Source organism: Hyperolius riggenbachi, chromosome 3, assembly GCF_040937935.1.
Source record: "Hyperolius riggenbachi isolate aHypRig1 chromosome 3, aHypRig1.pri, whole genome shotgun sequence".
Taxonomy (NCBI): Eukaryota; Metazoa; Chordata; class Amphibia; order Anura; family Hyperoliidae; genus Hyperolius; species Hyperolius riggenbachi.
Genome location: NC_090648.1, coordinates 515,813,682 through 515,834,144, shown reverse-complemented (window position 1 = coordinate 515,834,144; position 20,463 = coordinate 515,813,682). Strand labels below are relative to the sequence as shown.

The 20,463-nt window shown below is 45.1% G+C and overlaps 1 protein-coding gene across 1 annotated transcript in view; it reads left to right on the top strand.

Annotated features, from left to right (window-relative positions):
• The window catches only part of LOC137564492 (E3 ubiquitin-protein ligase RNF213-like), a 299,702-nt gene that overhangs the window by 154,361 nt on the left and 124,878 nt on the right, over positions 1-20,463 (top strand). The window contains 4 exon segments of the mRNA XM_068278410.1: positions 7,166-7,273; positions 17,161-17,396; positions 18,927-19,068; positions 20,224-20,359. Coding sequence (XP_068134511.1) covers positions 7,166-7,273; positions 17,161-17,396; positions 18,927-19,068; positions 20,224-20,359 — 622 coding nt within the window.

Here is a 20,463-nt window from a genome sequence, read left to right as displayed (position 1 = left end):
ACAATATCTGTAGACTGAGAAGACACAAGGGAAACAAAAAACCAGGGGCCAATAGTGCAGTATCTTAACACACCAGAAGTGTAGAAGCGAAAGTGTCATGCCAATTTCAGGTTGCCACAATCCTGCAAGCGTCGATAAGGACTGCGGAGGATTCCCCACTTCCGTTCGGGTTTGCGAGGGTCCTCACATGGTGATTTTAGGCAAAAAGATTTATTGCACAGAGTAGGTTTTCAACAACGCGTTTTTATGGGTCTTACCTCTTCCTCGGGTCAAAAATGTGCCTAGCTGAAAAGCTGGAGAAATCAGACAGGAGCGCCCCAATAATGGAAGCTGGTGTCTGATTTCTCGAGTCACTTTGACTACTTTGAGAACTTCAGGAGAGGTAAGCATATTATACCTCTCCTTTTCAAACTGCATTTAATGATTGTATAAGTTTTGGATGCCTCCACTCTCAACACTACAGAGCATGCTAGTCCATACTAGTACAAGGCATACAAGTGTACTTGTGGTGTGTACAAGATGCTCTAATGTGATGAGAATTAAATGTTTTTATTTGGAAGAGGTTTGTGGCCAGGTCTGCCATTTCACCAGCCTTCTGGTCTTCTACATGAGGGGGGGCGTGGCCATGATGTCCACCTACTCAGCTTCTTGCAGCAACTAATGGGAGGGGAAATGTTTAGCCTAGTAAGTTCCTAAACAACGTGGGAAGGAGCCTTGCAGTGTTCAAACAGGTGAAGTCTACTTTGTGGTCTTCTAATGAAGGAATCTGTAATCCTAAATCAGGACGGTCATTAAAGAGACTCTGAAGTCTCATAAAATTCAGGTTTTTATTTTAAAAATCTCTTTAACATCATTGCCCTAACTAAAATGCTGCATCCCCGCGGCTGAACACTATCTAAATCACCCCATACTCCACAGAAAAAATCCACGACTTTTTTGGTCGTGGATTTTGCTGCTGGTGGAGGCAGAGCTATGAGCTGCAGCTCTGCCTCCATGCGCGTCAATCCGTGCGTATCTCCGCCTCTCCCCCGCCCCTCTCTGTGAAAGAAGACTGAGTGGGGTGGGCGGAGGCGGAGATACGCGCTGATAGATGCGTGTAGAGGCAGAGCTGCTGTTGAAAGCTCTGCCTCTCATGGAAGGAGCCCCGCATTGTGCCCTGGGGAGTTTGGGGGGATTTAGTTAGTGTGCAGTGGCGGGGATGCAGCATTTTAGTTTGTCAATGGACCAATTTTATTGGTCCATTGACAAGCTGCATACAAATAACATTAACTCTTGCATACATTCTGAATTCTTAGCATCTCATTGATGCCACTTAGTCGTAAATAATGAATTTTTTTCCAATAACACTCCAGGACAGGTACACATTGAGACTTGGCTCCTCCCAGGAACAGGAAATATCCTTCAGCCTCTCTATAAATTAAAGATGGACCCAGGGTCAGGCAGTATTGGATATTTCCTGGTCCAGGAACCAGGTCTCTCTATGTGTGCTCGCTGTCCCGGAGAGCCTGGGTGGCTAGGGATATGTTGGCACTGAAGCGGGCCTGGATATGATGGAGGTCCGTTTTCCCCTGTGGAGTACCTGTGGGTTTGTGCTTTGAAGCGTCGCTCCCAGTGGACTGTAGCCCTGTTGGTCGGCCTGGTTTGGAAAAGAAAGGTTCCGCTTCAGGAAGGGTTGCCCCGAGGACTCGTCATGCGGAGGCAGCGGCAAGGTGGAGGACGTCCGGAGGATGCACATAGCGGAGGCAGAGTGCGGAAGTCCTCCGGCCGTGACCTATGGAATTACTTCCGGGTCGCGTGACGTCACTACCTGTGCGCCGGATGAAGAGGGGTAGCCGCCCAGAGTTCTCCGCACACGGCGTCTCGCGCAGCAAGGAGAATGTCGGAAGTAGAGCAGGAACCAGGACGGGTAAGACTGCTCTGCGGAGATCTGGGCAGCGGTGGTGACCCTTGTGGGGGCGGAAAGCCGTATGCGGCAAGGAAACTTTGATGGGCTGCAAAGAGTCTGTGGTATTGGTATACCGGGAAGCTGTTTTTGTGTTTGAAAGCAAGCCTCCTTATTGTCTTTTTTACATACTCTTGTGTACTGCAGGCTTGGATGGTTATTATGTTTATAAGAATATCCATATCAAAGCAAAGTGGTGTTTCATGTTTTTATGATAAACAAACAATTGCATATTTACTAATGTGCAACTAATGTTATTAATTAATGCACAAATTAAAAAAAAAAAAAAGAAAAAAAAAAAAAGAAAGTGTTAATATGTTAGATATAACATAGGCTTTAAGACAAGTTAGTTTGTTTCTCTTTGTGTTGTTTCAGGGCACTACAGCAAATGTACCTGACCCTGCAAAGCCCTCAAAACGGTGCCCTGTGTGCAATGTGAAAGTGAATCCTGCATCAACTAAATTATTATGCAAGGATTGCACTTATAAAGTTATGAAACATGAATCAGCGTCTCAGAGAGATATTCAAGCTCTGAGACAGGATTTAAAAGATACATTAAAAGAATTTAAAGCTACGTCGGTACCCCTTAAGCCCGACGCTCCGACACAAGCTGATCAACCCACTCAGCATAAAGAGTCTGAAATAGTAATCCCTAAAAAAGCTACTAGTAAAACAAACAGGCCTGTTATTGTTTCAGATGAAGAGGAAATTAGTGAGAATGAGGAGGTTTCTGCAAGTTCTACAGAAGCACAGGAAATAGAAAACAAGCCTTCAAAATTTAAATTTCCTGTGGCAGAGACAGAAATGTTGTTATCAGCTATATATGAAGATTTAAATCTAAATAAGACTATTACTGAGACAGTGTCATTGCATGACAAATTGTACGAAGGCATGGAAAGCGCACAAGAGTTGAATTTCCCTGTACATCAATCTACCAAGAATCTAATAACAAACCAGTGGAAAAACCCAGATAAAAAACTATTTATGTCGAGAGGATTTAAAAGACGCTTTCCGTTCTCTGAGGAAGATTGTAAAATGTGGGACAAGAGTCCCAAATTAGACTCTGCTTTCTCACAAGTAAACAAGGATGATGAACTTGCGTTTGAAGATTTGGGCTATCTTAAAGATCAATCTGATAAAAAGATAGAGTATGCCCTAAAAAGATTATGGCCTGCTATTTGTGCAAATTTCAGACCATCCACTGCTACAACTTGTGTAGCGAGAATGCTAGCATTATGGATGCAGCAATTGGAAGATAATATTAATAAGGATATGCCAAAAGATCAGCTAATTAACTCAATGACAGTTATGCATAAAGCGGTAGCTTATATTATTGACGCAGCCTCGGAATCTATTAGATTAACAGCCAAGGCAGCAGGTATATCTAACGTGGCCAGACGTAATCTGTGGATCAAGACCTGGCATGGGAGTATGGCTTCAAAAAACAGAGTATGTGCTATTCCTGTAGTAGGAGATACTCTTTTTGGGCCAGAGTTAGATGAAGTCCTGGAAAGAACTGCCAACAAGAAAAAATCCTTTCCGAAAAAGAAACAGTTTAAAGCAGGAAAGAGATTTTTTCGTCAAAACAGGCAAACAGACAGACCTGATAACCAAAATAAAAGACGTACATGGTCCTTCAACAAGGATCAAAGGAAACCAGGGCCGAGTTTCAAAACCCCTATCACACAAAGCAAACAATGACGAATTGAAAGTGGGGGGAAGATTGGGATATTTCCTTCCACATTGGAAAACTATAACAAAGAGCCCTTTTATTTTAAATCTTATAAAAAGAGGTTATCATATTGCCTTTCAAACAAAACCGCCAAGAAAGTTTGTAGTGACCAAGCCGCTGAGCTTGCCTCAACATCAGACAGCATTAAAAGAAATTATTACAGATATGCTGGACAGACATGTGGTATCAGTAGTGCCAGTGACACAAAGAGGCGAAGGCTTCTACTCAAAGATTTTTCTGGTTCAGAAGCCTTCCGGAAAGTACAGAATAATTCTGAACCTAAAACCCATAAATCCATACATAAAATACGAAAAGTTCCGAATGGAATCAATTTACTCATTAAAGAACCTACTGATACCACATGGCTTCATGGCAAGCATAGATCTACAAGACGCATATTGGCATATACCAATAGAGCTAGAATCGCAAAAATTCCTAAGGTTCGCAGTGGAGATGGAGGGAAGAATTCAGCATCTCCAGTTCCGCTGCCTCCCATTTGGCATAACATCAGCCCCAAGAATTTTTACCAAAGTCATGGGAGAGCTGATAGGGGACATACACAGACAGGGTATTATCGTCATGCCTTATCTAGACGACCTGTTAATAGTGGCAAGAACCTTAGTAGATCTAGAGGAACACAAACAGACTGTACTGAAACAGCTGCAGCAGGCAGGCTGGATTGTGAGCAAGGACAAGTCACAACTCACGCCAACACAGAACATTCTGTTCCTAGGATTCATTATAGACTCAGTACAACAGAGAATTCTTCTCCCACAGGAGAAAGTACAGAAGATAATGTCCGAGGTGGAAAAATTCAATACCTATCAGACAATAAAGATCAGACAGATTATGCAACTGCTAGGTCTTCTATCCTCGGTGGCACCGGCGATACAGTGGGCGCTGATGCACACAAGAGTTCTACAATCATGGATGTTATCCAAGTGGAACAAACAACAAGACACTCTAGACAATACAGTGACAGTGGAACCACACATAAAAGACAGTCTAAGGTGGTGGCAGACATCGCAACATCTCACACAGGGCAGACTGTGGTCCATACCGATACAAAAAATCTTGACGACAGATGCAAGCCAATCAGGCTGGGGAGCCCATGTGAACAAGGTTCAAGTACAAGGACTATGGAATCACTCAATGGCAGAGCAGTCATCAAATTTCAGAGAGTTGATGGCAGTGAAAATGGCAATAATGAGCACGATGCATCTTCTAGAGTCATGTCACGTACAAGTTCAGTCAGACAACTCAACAGTAGTTTCATACCTAAATCGCCAGGGAGGAACCAGGTCCAAGAGGTTATTGTTCCTAACGCTGGAGATTCTAGAAATAGCAGAACACAATTTCCTCTCATTAACAGCAGTACATCTAAAAGGGGAATTGAATGTTCTAGCAGATCAGCTGAGCAGGGTGCAGACTACGAACACAGAATGGTCACTCAACCAGAAGTTGTTCGAACTGATAGTGAGCAAGTGGGGACAACCACACATAGACCTCTTTGCAAACAGGTCGAACCGGAAATGCAAGCAATTCTATTCCCTAAATGTGATGGACAAACCAATGGCAATAGACGCCCTGGCTCAGAATTGGGATCAAAGCATACTCTATGCTTTCCCTCCACTGAATCTGATTCCCATAGTGCTCCAAAAATTGTTGAGATCACAGTGTCAAATGATATTGATTGCCCCAAACTGGCCCAGGAGATCGTGGTATCCACTTCTCCTGTCAATGCTTGCTACACAACCATGGGAAATACCGGTATCAGAGGATATGATACTGGTGCAGGGCCAAGCTGTAGTAAACCTGGAAAGATGGAAACTTACAGCGTGGTTTCTGAAAGGGCAGTCCTTGAGAGTAAAGGACTGTCAACCAGAGTAGTAAATACTTTACTAAAGAGTAGGAAAGAAAATACTCGCCTTATTTACCAGAAATACTGGAAAACTTTTATTTTATGGTTAGAAAAATCAAACTTCCAATCGACAGAAATGGCAACAATTTTAGAATTTCTGCAGGAGGGAGTGGAAAAAGGATTGGCCTTAAGCACTATTAAGGTTCAGATATCCGCGCTATCAGTTTATTTAGATAAGAAATTAGCACTAGATCCACTTATAATTAGATTTGTAAAATCAATTGAAAGAAATAGACCAATAACAGTAAGACAATTTCCTAAATGGGATCTGTCATTGGTCTTGCAGGCATTGACATCTAGCGAATTTGAGGAAGATTCTCTTAGAATGTGTACGCTAAAAACTGTGTTTTTAGTAGCGATCACGTCTGCTAGACGCATAAGTGAGCTCCAAGCTCTGTCACACAAAGAACCGTACTGTTCATTCTTTAATGATCGTGTTGTACTCCGAACAAGCCCTGAATTCCTACCAAAAGTAGGAGACATGTTCCATAGAACACAGGAGATAATTTTACCTTCTTTCTGTATGGATCCAAAAACAGAGAAGGAGACTAAACAACATAGATTGGATGTGCGGGAGAATTTATTAATCTACCTGGAAAAAGTCAAGGAATTCAGGAAGTCGGAATCATTATTCGTCAATTATGCAAGTAAATCCAAAGGATTAAAAGCATCCACAAAAACCATAGCCAAGTGGATCAAAGATTGCATCATAGAGTCATATAAGATCATGGGTAAAGAGCCTCCAGTGAACTTGAGGGCCCATTCCACCAGGGCAGCCGCAACTACGTGGGCTTACAGGGCAGGTACGTCACCATTGAACATCTGCAAGGCGGCAACCTGGAAGAACCTGGGAACCTTCATGAGGCACTATCGACTGGATCGGCTAACGGAGACCGATCAGGACTTCGGAAGAACTGTCCTAAGGGCAGTTAGCCCACCCTGAGGTTGGTGATTGATTTCTTGCTTATCATCTCAATGTGTACCTGTCCTGGAGTGTTATTGGAAAAACCAGGAGTTAGCTCACCTGGTAACGACATTTTTAGTAACACTCCAGGACAGGTGGGGGTACCCACCCCCATATATATCAAATATTGCATGATATACATGTTATGTTATATGTTTGAAAATGTAATATTAGGAGTTAGGTTTAGTATAGAGTTCCTGTTACTTGATATTATACTGCCTGACCCTGGGTCCATCTTTAATTTATAGAGAGGCTGAAGGATATTTCCTGTTCCTGGGAGGAGCCAAGTCTCAATGTGTACCTGTCCTGGAGTGTTACTAAAAATGTCGTTACCAGGTGAGCTAACTCCTGGTTTTTCATACTTTAAAGAAAAACATTTTTTAGCCACACTACCATGGCATTTTGGGAGATTGTGGTACAAGTAGACCACCTGTTTGTAGTTTAACTAAGCCAAGTACAGTATATGACTTTATTCTCTCTACATTGAGATTTCAGGCCTTTGGTAATGGTCATGGTCTAAGGTCCTGAGAGACGTTAGAAACCAATGGATGATCCCATTTGTCAACAGCCCTGGCTGTAATCTTTCATGTTATGTGTGCATTTCAGGCTTGTGGCAATCGGTTCACATTGATGATCTGAGGAAGTCTAAGGATATGGTGGCCGATGTGACAGCGCTGCAGAACCTCACCATAAGCCAGCTCTTCTATACGGAAGGTAAGCTGCAGAACCTCACCATAAGCCAGCTCTTCTATACAGAAGGTAAGCTGCAGAACCTCACCATAAGCCAACTCTTCTATACAGAAGGTAAGCTGCAGAACCTCACCATAAGCCAGCTCTTCTATACGGAAGGTAAGCTGCAGAACCTCACCATAATCCAGCTCTTCTATACAGAAGGTAAGCTGCAGTACCTCACCATAAGCCAGCTCTTCTATACAGAAGGTAAGCTGCAGAACCTCACCATAAGCCAGCTCTTCTATACGGAAGGTAAGCTGCAGAACCTCACCATAAGCCAGCTCTTCTATACGGAAGGTAAGCTGCAGAACCTCACCATAAGCCAGCTCTTCTATACAGAAGGTAAGCTGCAGAACCTCACTATAAGCCAGCTGTTCTATACGGAAGGTAAGCTGCAGAACCTCACCATAAGCCAGCTTTTCTATACAGGAGGTAAGCTGCAGAACCTCACCATAAGCCAGCTCTTCTATACAGAAGGTAAGCTGCAGAACCTCACCATAAGCCAGCTGTTCTGTACAGAAGGTAAGCTGCAGAACCTCACCATAAGCCAGCTCTTCTATACAGAAGGTAAGCTGCAGAACCTCACCATAAGCCAGCTCTTCTATACAGAAGGTAAGCTGCAGAACCTCACCATAAGCCAGCTCTTCTATACGGAAGGTAAGCTGCAGAACCTCACCATAAGCCAGCTGTTCTATACAGAAGGTAAGCTGCAGAACCTCACCATAAGCCAGCTCTTCTATACAGAAGGTAAGCTGCAGAACCTCACCATAAGCCAGCTGTTCTGTACAGAAGGTAAGCTGCAGAACCTCACCATAAGCCAGCTCTTCTATACAGAAGGTAAGCTGCAGAACCTCACCATAAGCCAGCTCTTCTATACAGAAGGTAAGCTGCAGAACCTCACCATAAGCCAGCTCTTCTATACGGAAGGTAAGCTGCAGAACCTCACCATAAGCCAGCTGTTCTATACAGAAGGTAAGCTGCAGAACCTCACCATAAGCCAGCTCTTCTATACAGAAGGTAAGCTGCAGAACCTCACCATAAGCCAGCTGTTCTGTACAGAAGGTAAGCTGCAGAACCTCACTATAAGCCAGCGCTTCTATACGGAAGGTAAACTGCAGAACCTCACCATAAGCCAGCTCTTCTATACAGAAGGTAAGCTGCAGAACCTCACCATAAGCCAGCTGTTCTGTACAGAAGGTAAGCTGCAGAACCTCACCATAAGCCAGCTCTTCTATACAGAAGGTAAGCTGCAGAACCTCACCATAAGCCAGCTGTTCTGTACAGAAGGTAAGCTGCAGAACCTCACCATAAGCCAGCTGTTCCATACAGAAGGTAAGCTGCAGAACCTCACCATAAGCCAGCTCTTCTATACAGAAGGTAAGCTGCAGAACCTCACCATAAGCCAGCTCTTCTATACAGAAGGTAAGCTGCAGAACCTCACCATAAGCCAGCTGTTCCATACAGAAGGTAAGCTGCAGAACCTCACCATAAGCCAGCTGTTCTGTACAGAATGTAAGCTGCAGAACCTCACCATAAGCCAGCTCTTCTATACGGAAGGTAAGCTGCAGAACCTCACCATAAGCCAGCTGTTCTATATAGACGGTAAGCTGCAGACCCTCACCATAATCCAGCTCTTCTATACAGAAGGTAAGCTGCAGAACCTCACCATAAGCCAGCTGTTCTGTACAGAATGTAAGCTGCAGAACCTCACCATAAGCCAGCTCTTCTATACGGAAGGTAAGCTGCAGAACCTCACCATAAGCCAGCTGTTCTATATAGACGGTAAGCTGCAGACCCTCACCATAATCCAGCTCTTCTATACAGAAGGTAAGCTGCAGAACCTCACCATAAGCCAGCTCTTCTATACAGAAGGTAAGCTGCAGAACCTCACCATAATCCAGCTCTTCTATACAGAAGGTAAGCTGCAGAACCTCACCATAAGCCAGCTCTTCTATACGGAAGGTAAGCTGCAGAACCTCACCATAAGCCAGCTCTTCTATACGGAAGGTAAGCTGCAGAACCTCACCATAAGCCAGCTCTTCTATACGGAAGGTAAGCTGCAGAACCTCACCATAAGCCAGCTCTTCTATACGGAAGGTAAGCTGCAGAACCTCACCATAAGCCAGCTCTTCTATACAGAAGGTAAGCTGCAGAACCTCACCATAAGCCAGCTCTTCTATACAGAAGGTAAGCAGCAGAACCTCACCATAAGCCAGCTCTTCTATACAGAAGGTAAGCTGCAGAACCTCACCATAAGCCAGCTCTTCTATACAGAAGGTAAGCTGCAGAACCTCACCGTACGCCAGCTCTTCTATACTGAATGTAAGCTGCAGAACCTCACCATAAGCCAGCTCTTCTATACAGAAGGTAAGCTGCAGAACCTCACCATAAGCCAGCTCTTCTATACGGAAGGTAAGCTGCAGAACCTCACCATAAGCCAGCTCTTCTATACGGAAGGTAAGCTGCAGAACCTCACCATAAGCCAGCTCTTCTATACAGAAGGTAAGCTGCAGAACCTCACCATAAGCCAGCTGTTCCATACAGAAGGTAAGCTGCAGAACCTCACCATAAGCCAGCTCTTCTATACAGAAGGTAAGCTGCAGAACCTCACCATAAGCCAGCTCTTCTATACAGAAGGTAAGCTGCAGAACCTCACCATAAGCCAGCTGTTCTGTACAGAAGGTAAGCTGCAGAACCTCACCATAAGCCAGCTCTTCTATACAGAAGGTAAGCTGCAGAACCTCACCATAAGCCAGCTGTTCCATACAGAAGGTAAGCTGCAGAACCTCACCATAAGCCAGCTCTTCTATACAGAAGGTAAGCTTCAGAACCTCACCATAAGCCAGCTCTTCTATACGGAAGGTAAGCTGCAGAACCTCACCATAAGCCAGCTGTTCCATACAGAAGGTAAGCTGCAGAACCTCACCATAAGCCAGCTCTTCTATACAGAAGGTAAGCTGCAGAACCTCACCATAAGCCAGCTCTTCTATACTGAAGGTAAGCTGCAGAACCTCACCATAAGCCAGCTCTTCTATACAGAAGGTAAGCTGCAGAACCTCACCATAAGCCAGCTCTTCTATACGGAAGGTAAGCTGCAGAACCTCACCATAAGCCAGCTCTTCTATACGGAAGGTAAGCTGCAGAACCTCACCATAAGCCAGCTCTTCTATACAGAAGGTAAGCTGCAGAACCTCACCATAAGCCAGCTCTTCTATACAGAAGGTAAGCTGCAGAACCTCACCATAAGCCAGCTCTTCTATACAGAAGGTAAGCTGCAGAACCTCACCATAAGCCAGCTCTTCTATACAGAAGGTAAGCTGCAGAACCTCACCATACGCCAGCTCTTCTATACAGAAGGGAAGCAGCAGAACCTCACCATAAGCCAGCTGTTCCATACAGAAGGTAAGCTGCAGAACCTCACCATAAGCCAGCTCTTCTATACAGAAGGTAAGCTGCAGAACCTCACCATAAGGCAGCTGTTCCATACAGAAGGTAAGCTGCAGAACCTCACCATAAGCCAGCTCTTCTATACAGAAGGTAAGCTGCAGACCCTCACCATAAGCCAGCTGTTCCATACAGAAGGTAAGCTGCAGAACCTCACCATAAGCCAGCTCTTCTATACAGAAGGTAAGCTGCAGAACCTCACCATAAGCCAGCTCTTCTATACAGAAGGTAAGCTGCAGAACCTCACCATAAGCCAGCTCTTCTATACGGAAGGTAAGCTGCAGAACCTCACCATAAGCCAGCTGTTCTATACAATACAGAAGGTAAGCTGCAGAACCTCACCATAAGCCAGCTCTTCTATACGGAAGGTAAGCTGCAGAACCTCACCATAATCCAGCTCTTCTATACAGAAGGTAAGCTGCAGAACCTCACCATAAGCCAGCTCTTCTATACAGAAGGTAAGCTGCAGAACCTCACCATAAGCCAGCTCTTCTATACAGAAGGTAGGCTGCAGAACCTCACCATAAGCCAGCTGTTCCATACAGAAGGTAAGCTGCAGAACCTCACCATAAGCCAGCTCTTCTATACGGAAGGTAAGCTGCAGAACCTCACCATAAGCCAGCTCTTCCATACAGAAGGTAAGCTGCAGAACCTCACCATAAGCCAGCTCTTCTATACAGAAGGTAAGCTGCAGAACATCACCATAAGCCAGCTGTTCTGTACAGAAGGTAAGCTGCAGAACCTCACCATAAGCCAGCTCTTCTATACAGAAGGTAAGCTGCAGAACCTCACCATAAGCCGACTCTTCTATACAGAAGGTAAGCTGCAGAACCTCACCATAAGCCAGCTCTTCCATACAGAAGGTAAGCTGCAGAACCTCACCATAAGCCAGCTCTTCTATACAGAAGGTAAGCTGCAGAACCTCACCATAAGCCAGCTGTTCTATACAGAAGGTAAGCAGCAGAACCTCACCATAAGCCAGCTCTTCTATACAGAAGGTAAGCTGCAGAACCTCACCATAAGCCAGCTGTTCTATACAGAAGGTAAGCAGCAGAACCTCACCATAAGCCAGCTCTTCTATACAGAAGGTAAGCTGCAGAACCTCACCATAAGCCAGCTCTTCTATACAGAAGGTAAGCTGCAGAACCTCACCACAAGCCAGCTCTTCTATACAGGAGGTAAGCTGCAGAACCTCACCATAAGCCAGCTCTTCTATACAGAAGGTAAACTGCAGAACCTCACCATAATCCAGCTGTTCTGTAAGGAAGGTAAGCTGCAGAACCTCACCATAAGCCAGCTCTTCCATACAGAAGGTAAGCTGCAGAACCTCACCATAAGCCAGCTCTTCTATACAGAAGGTAAGCTGCAGAACCTCACCATAAGCCAGCTGTTCCATACAGAAGGTAAGCTGCAGAACCTCACCATAAACCAACTCTTCTATACAGAAGGTAAGCTGCAGAACCTCACCATAAGCAGCTCTTCTATACGGAAGGTAAGCTGCAGAACCTCACCATAAGCCAGCTCTTCTATACAGAAGGTAAGCTGCAGAACCTCACCATAAGCCAGCTCTTCTATACGGAAGGTAAGCTGCAGAACCTCACCATAAGCCAGCTCTTCTATACAGAAGGTAAGCTGCAGAACCTCACCATAAGCCAGCTCTTCTATACGGAAGGTAAGCTGCAGAACCTCACCATAAGCCAGCTCTTCTATACAGAAGGTAAGCTGCAGAACCTCACCATAAGCCAGCTCTTCTATACAGAAGGTAAGCTGTAGAACCTCACCATAGGCCAGCTCTTCTATACAGAAGGTAAGCTGCAGAACCTCACCATAAGCCAGCTGTTCCATACAGAAGGTAAACTGCAGAACCTCACCATAAACCAACTCTTCTATACAGAAGGTAAGCTGCAGAACCTCACCATAAGCCAGCTCTTCTATACCGAAGGTAAGCAGCAGAACCTCACCAATAAGCCAGCTGTTCTATACAGAAGGTAAGCTGCAGAACCTCACCATAAGCCAGCTCTTCTATACAGAAGGTAAGCTTCAGAACCTCACCATAAGCCAGCTCTTCTATACAGAAGGTAAGCTGCAGAACCTCACCATAAGCCAGCTCTTCTATACAGAAAGTAAGCTTCAGAACCTCACCATAAGCCAGCTGTTCTATACAGAAGGTAAGCAGCAGAACCTCACCATAATCCAGCTGTTCCATACAGAAGGTAAGCTGCAGAACCTCACCATAAGCCAGCTCTTCTATACAGAAAGTAAGCTTCAGAACCTCACCATAATCCAGCTGTTCCATACAGAATGTAAGCTGCAGAACCTCACCATAAGCCAGCTCTTCTATACAGAAGGTAAGCTGCAGAACCTCACCATAAGCCAGCTCTTCTATATGGAAGGTAAGCTGCAGAACCTCACCATAAGCCAGCTCTTCTATACAGAAGGTAAGCTGCAGAACCTCACCATAAGCCAGCTCTTCTATACAGGAGGTAAGCTGCAGAACCTCACCATAAGCCAGCTCTTCTATACAGAAGGTAAACTGCAGAACCTCACCATAATCCAGCTGTTCTGTAAGGAAGGTAAGCTGCAGAACCTCACCATAAGCCAGCTCTTCCATACAGAAGGTAAGCTGCAGAACCTCACCATAAGCCAGCTCTTCCATACAGAAGGTAAGCTGCAGAACCTCACCATAAGCCAGCTCTTCCATACAGAAGGTAAGCTGCAGAACCTCACCATAAGCCAGCTCTTCTATACAGAAGGTAAGCTGCAGAACCTCACCATAAGCCAGCTCTTCTATACCGAAGGTAAGCAGCAGAACCTCACCAATAAGCCAGCTGTTCTATACAGAAGGTAAGCTGCAGAACCTCACCATAAGCCAGCTCTTCTATACCGAAGGTAAGCAGCAGAACCTCACCAATAAGCCAGCTGTTCTATACAGAAGGTAAGCTGCAGAACCTCACCATAAGCCAGCTCTTCTATACAGAAGGTAAGCTGCAGAACCTCACCATAAGCCAGCTCTTCTATACCGAAGGTAAGCAGCAGAACCTCACCAATAAGCCAGCTGTTCTATACAGAAGGTAAGCTGCAGAACCTCACCATAAGCCAGCTCTTCTATACAGAAGGTAAGCAGCAGAACCTCACCAATAAGCCAGCTGTTCTATACAGAAGGTAAGCTGCAGAACCTCACCATAAGCCAGCTCTTCTATACAGAAGGTAAGCTGCAGAACCTCACCATAAGCCAGCTCTTCTATACCGAAGGTAAGCAGCAGAACCTCACCAATAAGCCAGCTGTTCTATACAGAAGGTAAGCTGCAGAACCTCACCATAAGCCAGCTCTTCTATACAGAAGGTAAGCTGCAGGACCTCACCATAAGCCAGCTCTTCTATACGGAAGGTAAGCTGCAGAACCTCACCATAAGGCAGCTGTTCTATACAGAAGGTAAGCTGCAGAACCTCACCATAAGGCAGCTGTTCTATACAGAAGGTAAGCTGCAGACCCTCACCATAAGCCAGCTCTTCTATACTGAAGGTAAGCTGCAGAACCTCACCATAAGCCAGCTCTTCTATACAGAAGGTAAGCTGCAGAACCTCACCATAAGCCAGCTCTTCTATACAGAAGGTAAGCTGCAGAACCTCACCATAATCCAGCTGTTCTATACAGAAGGTAAGCTGCAGAACCTCACCATAAGACAGCTGTTCTATACAGAAGGTAAGCTGCAGAACCTCACCATAAGGCAGCTGTTCTATACAGAAGGTAAGCTGCAGAACCTCACCATAAGCCAGCTGTTCTATACAGAAGGTAAGCTGCAGAACCTCCCCATAAGCCAGCTCTTCTATACAGAAGGTAAGCTGCAGAACCTCACCATAAGCCTGCTCTTCTATACGGAAGGTAAGCTGCAGAACCTCACCATAAGCCAGCTCTTCCATACAGAAGGTAAGCTGCAGAACCTCACCATAAGCCAGCTCTTCTATACAGAAGGTAAGCTGCAGAACCTCACCATAAGCCAGCTCTTCTATACAGAAGGTAAGCTGCAGAACCTCACCATAATCCAGCTGTTCTATACAGAAGGTAAGCTGCAGAACCTCACCATAAGACAGCTGTTCTATACAGAAGATAAGCTGCAGAACCTCACCATAAGCCAGCTCTTCTATACAGAAAGTAAGCTGCAGAACCTCACCATAAGCCAGCTGTTCCGTACAGAAGGTAAGCTGCAGAACCTCACCATAAGCCAGCTCTTCTATACAGAAGGTAAGCTGCAGAACCTCACCATAAGCCAGCTCTTCTATACAGATGGTAAGCTGCAGAACCTCACCATAATCCAGCTCTTCTATACAGAAGGTAAGCTGCAGAACCTCACCATAAGCCAGCTCTTCTATACAGAAGATAAGCTGCAGAACCTCACCATAAGCCAGCTCTTCTATACAGAAAGTAAGCTGCAGAACCTCACCATAAGCCAGCTGTTCCGTACAGAAGGTAAGCTGCAGAACCTCACCATAAGCCAGCTCTTCTATACAGAAGGTAAGCTGCAGAACCTCACCATAAGCCAGCTCTTCTATACAGATGGTAAGCTGCAGAACCTCACCATAATCCAGCTCTTCTATACAGAAGGTAAGCTGCAGAACCTCACCATAAGCCAGCTCTTCTATACAGAAGGTAAGCTGCAGAACCTCTCCATAAGCCAGCTCTTCTATACGGAAGGTAAGCTGCAGAACCTCACCATAAGCCAGCTCTTCTATACAGAAGGTAAGCTGCAGAACCTCACCATAAGCCAGCTCTTCTATACAGAAAGTAGGCTGCAGAACCTCACCATAAGCCAGCTCTTCTATACAGAAGGTAAGCTGCAGAACCTCACCATAAGCCAGCTCTTCTATACAGAAGGTAAGCTGCAGAACCTCACCATAAGCCAGCTCTTCTATACAGAAGGTAAGCTGCAGAACCTCACCATAAGCCAGCTCTTCTATACGGAAGGTAAGCTGCAGAACCTCACCATAAGCCAGCTCTTCTATACTGAAGGTAAGCTGCAGAACCTCACCATAAGCCAGCTCTTCTATACAGAAGGTAAGCTGCAGAACCTCACCATAAGCCAGCTCTTCTATACAGAAGGTAAGCTGCAGAACCTCACCATAAGCCAGCTCTTCTATACAGAAGGTAAGCTGCAGAACCTCACCATAAGCCAGCACTTCTATACGGAAGGTAAGCTGCAGAACCTCACCATAAGCCAGCTCTTCTATACTGAAGGTAAGCTGCAGAACCTCACCATAAGCCAGCTCTTCTATACAGAAGGTAAGCTGCAGAACCTCACCATAAGCCAGCTCTTCTATACAGATGGTAAGCTGCAGAACCTCACCATAATCCAGCTCTTCTATACAGAAGGTAAGCTGCAGAACCTCACCATAAGCCAGCTCTTCTATACAGAAGGTAAGCTGCAGAACCTCTCCATAAGCCAGCTCTTCTATACGGAAGGTAAGCTGCAGAACCTCACCATAAGCCAGCTCTTCTATACAGAAGGTAAGCTGCAGAACCTCACCATAAGCCAGCTCTTCTATACAGAAAGTAGGCTGCAGAACCTCACCATAAGCCAGCTCTTCTATACAGAAGGTAAGCTGCAGAACCTCACCATAAGCCAGCTCTTCTATACAGAAGGTAAGCTGCAGAACCTCACCATAAGCCAGCTCTTCTATACAGAAGGTAAGCAGCAGAACCTCACCATAAGCCAGCTCTTCTATACAGAAGGTAAGCTGCAGAACCTCACCATAAGCCAGCTGTACAATACAGAAGGTAAGCTGCAGAACCTCACCATAAGCCAGCTCTTCTATACAGAAGGTAAGCAGCAGAACCTCACCATAAGCCAGCTGTTCTGTACAGAAGGTAAGCTGCAGAACCTCACCATAATCCAGCTCTTCTATACAGAAGGTAAGCAGCAGAACCTCACCATAAGCCAGCTCTTCTATACGGAAGGTAAGCTGCAGAACCTCACCATAATCCAGCTCTTCTATACAGAAGGTAAGCTGCAGAACCTCACCATAAGCCAGCTGTTCTGTACAGAAGGTAAGCTGCAGAACCTCACCATAAGCCAGCTCTTCTATACGGAAGGTAAGCTGCAGAACCTCACCATAAGCCAGCTCTTCTATACAGAAGGTAAGCTGCAGAACCTCACCATAAGCCAGCTCTTCTATACAGAAGGTAACCTTTTAAGTTTTCCCTGATGCCGATTGATAGCACAGGAATGTCCCTGCAGTATGGTATTAACTGTCCTAAATGGATGCATATTGAGAAGTCGTAGTACCAAGAGATGTTTGCTTTCTGTGAGGAAGGAGTTTGTATAGCAGAACTATGGGGAAAGGGACATCAGCCAGTGTTGACAATACTTTACACAAATGTCTCAGAATTGTGAACTGTAAAGTCCTTTATACAGTTGTTGTTCTTCCAGAGAGAAAAGAACCAGTAAAGGACGAAGGTAAGCAGAAAGCAGAAGTAGAGAAAGACTTGGATGTAGAAATGGCCGCTGGAAATGAAGACCAGGAAGTCCAACCCATTGGTGATGGAGAAGAAATGAGGCCACACATGGAAATAGATACTGAAGAGAATGATGAGATGGAAACGGAACAGGAGACCCCCGAAGAGCAGGAAATGGATACGGACGTCCCTCTGCCCAGACCGGAGGATGTAAGAATATGTACTGTGATATTTACAGTAAATGCATAAGAGAGAGAATAGAGGGAATACTGGTATGTTAAAATGTATCCGAAATGTTTAAAAAAAAAAAATGTTAAATACTTAACTACTGCAGGATAGTCCTCGCCTTCACCGTTACCGCCATGGACTCTCGTAACATATCCGACAAAATCTTGTCATATATGTGCCCATTAAACAGCTCCTCTTCATGCAGGAGGCCAGTGTGAGTTCAGCCACACCTCTGCAGTAATCTCACTGGTGCTGCGCCGGCGTGGCCATACTCGCTCATGCAGGAAGAGGAGTATGGCGTGAAGTATCTGGGGGTCCTGGGCAGTAGTGGTGGTCTCGAGAAGGACACGGGAAGCAACAGGCTTCCAGCTTCTTATGTTCACTTTATTAAATAAAGTTGTTTGAATATCGCCTCATAGATATCTTGAGGTTACGACTACATTTTAGCACAGTATTTGATAGCATGCTGATTTATAAAAAAGGATCCATGTTGTTGCAGGCTTATCACATGTAGTGATTAAGTAGCTAGCTTAGTAATTAACTAATTAGCAGCCTGTTTATGTACTACTTTATAGCTACATGTGAGAAGCAACAACACTGCTCTGTAGTTTGTGGTTATAAATCAGCTGTGGCAGAGAAAGGGAAGGCTGCTAGCAGAGAGCAGGGAACAGCCAGCCTGTCGCTTCCCCGTCAGGAACATCTGATGTAATGACGCAGCTCAGCTGTGGCAGAGAGAGGGAAGACTGCTAGCAGAGAGCAGGGAACAGCCAGCCTGTCGCTTCTCCGTCAGGAACATCTGATGTAATGACGCAGCTCAGCTGTGGCAGAGAGAGGGAAGGCTGCTAGCAGAGAGCAGGGAACAGCCAGCCTGTCGCTTTCCCGTCAGGAACATCTGATGTAATGACGCAGCTCAGCTGTGTAGAAGAGAAGAATTGGTGTTAGGAGCTATTTTTTTAATACAAGGTCTATGGTGAAATGTATACTTTCCATATTAAATAACTGACGGTGGAGATAATGGAACAGCATCATTTTCGCTATAGTGCCCCTTTAACTGAAAAAATACATTAAGAACCATCCAATGAGAAATGACTTATTTAGCTGACTTATTCTGATGTTTTTAATGCTCATTGTCAGATTTTACAGACATGTGGTGTGAAAGAGAGAAAAGAATATTTCTGCCGATTCGAATCTCTACTGTTTCCCTGTGATGCCAAAAGTGACATCCCTTCTGACCCCTTCCCCCAACCCCCCCCCCCCCCTTTTTTTTTTTTTTTTTTTTTAAACACAGCACAGTGTTAATTTTCCCTCCCTACTGCCACAGCTCATGTGCACATTTCCTGCAGTTCAGTGAAACCACACAGACCAAGTGAAAAGAAAAGACAATTGGGGGACATATAGGGACCTATTTACAAGACATGGAGGTTTACATATATATTTGGGGCACTATTTTTGGCAGTGTTTTGTTTTTCGGATATTACGACCCCATGTAAAGCCTTTCTCATGTTTTGGCAGATGCTGGACACCACCATCCTCATCCGTAGCTGCATTCAGAACGCAATCGCTTTATTGAGAGATGAAGACAATGTGGACAGTCGCAGCACCAGGAGGGTGGAGATCCTGATAAACCTCCTGAGCACAGATGACCAGATGAAGAGTACGTCACACATTTACTCTCCCCTCTTTATATATGCATTCCAGCTTTCACATTTATCAGCTGCCTCTTCAGCATCAACATCAAACTTGTAATTGTGATGACAGCCGGCCTTATGTGTGTCGGTGGAAGCACAGGTCAGATATCACAATCCTTTATTTCACCAAGTCATACCTGGAATTGATTTTGGCACAAACCGAGTCGGTGATGGTACAGTATTAGATATACAGTGAATACATGCAGTACATACGGATGCATACAGCAGCTACAATGCATATTCAGGCAGAGTATAGCATATAAGGTATAGGTAAAGGAACCGTAAAAGATAAACACAGGGGAAAGGACCGGGGGATATTCCTCTGCCGTCCAGCAGATTACTCCTGTAAGGAAAGCTATGGGGCCTGCTTATATAGAACCACCAGTCAGCTAGCAGACATTCATTCTTCTCTGCTTTTTATAGTGGAGCTGAACTCTTGTACAGGACAGAAGGGAAACAGAGAAATGCACCCTGTATGTATTTAGAGAGTTTAGCCTTTCTAATTCCCACCCTCATCTGTGACTAATCACAAGTTGTAATTAGAACTCTCAGCCGTATCAGCTAACTAATTTCGGCAGTCCTCTTCAGAGCAGCTAATTTGTAAACACAGGATTTTAACCCCATGTCTGCTTCCATGAAAGCAGGAAGTAGACACTGCAGATATTGCAGGATTTGTATCAGCGAAATGTTTTTTCTTTAAAGTTTATTATGCTGTTGCTTATCTTTTAAAGCAGAGAGGAAGTTCTGAGTTCAGGTCTGCTTTAAAATCAGTCTTCCTTTGTTAAAGATACCTGCAGTGATAAAATTGCCCAGTTAGGGTACTTGCCTAGGTAGAGGGAAGACCCAGCGTAGTCCATAGGCTTCCCCGCCGCGCTCCTCCTCACTGTTCCTCCGCTTGTCGGCGGGTCGCACCTGCGTAGTAGCGAGATCCCAGTCAGGCTTGTCTATATTCCGCCGTAGTCTGATTGGCTCTGTGCTGCTGTGCAGACGCACCTCTGATAACAGAAGAGCCATAGGGGCCAGTTTTATACAATTCAGCCCGGATTTGCAGGATCACATCTGTTATCCCCTCTGGAGATCTGTGGCGATGCCCTCATAAATCATCCTGTCATTTCCTGCAGGCTGTTTCTTGAAAATGGTGAAGTCCCGTCTGCATGGCCTGCTGAAGGCGCAGGAAGAAAACGTGTTCCGAGCCGCGGAGTGGGTCACTCGAGAGGCCGCCAACCAAGACGCTCTGCAGGAAGCTGGGACTTTCAGGTAGCAGACAACGATGTTGTCTTTATATTCTGATATGTTCTCGCTCTTCCCAAAGAAACTCTTGGGGACTGTTTCCAATAGGTGTAAATTTGTGCATTTTTTGC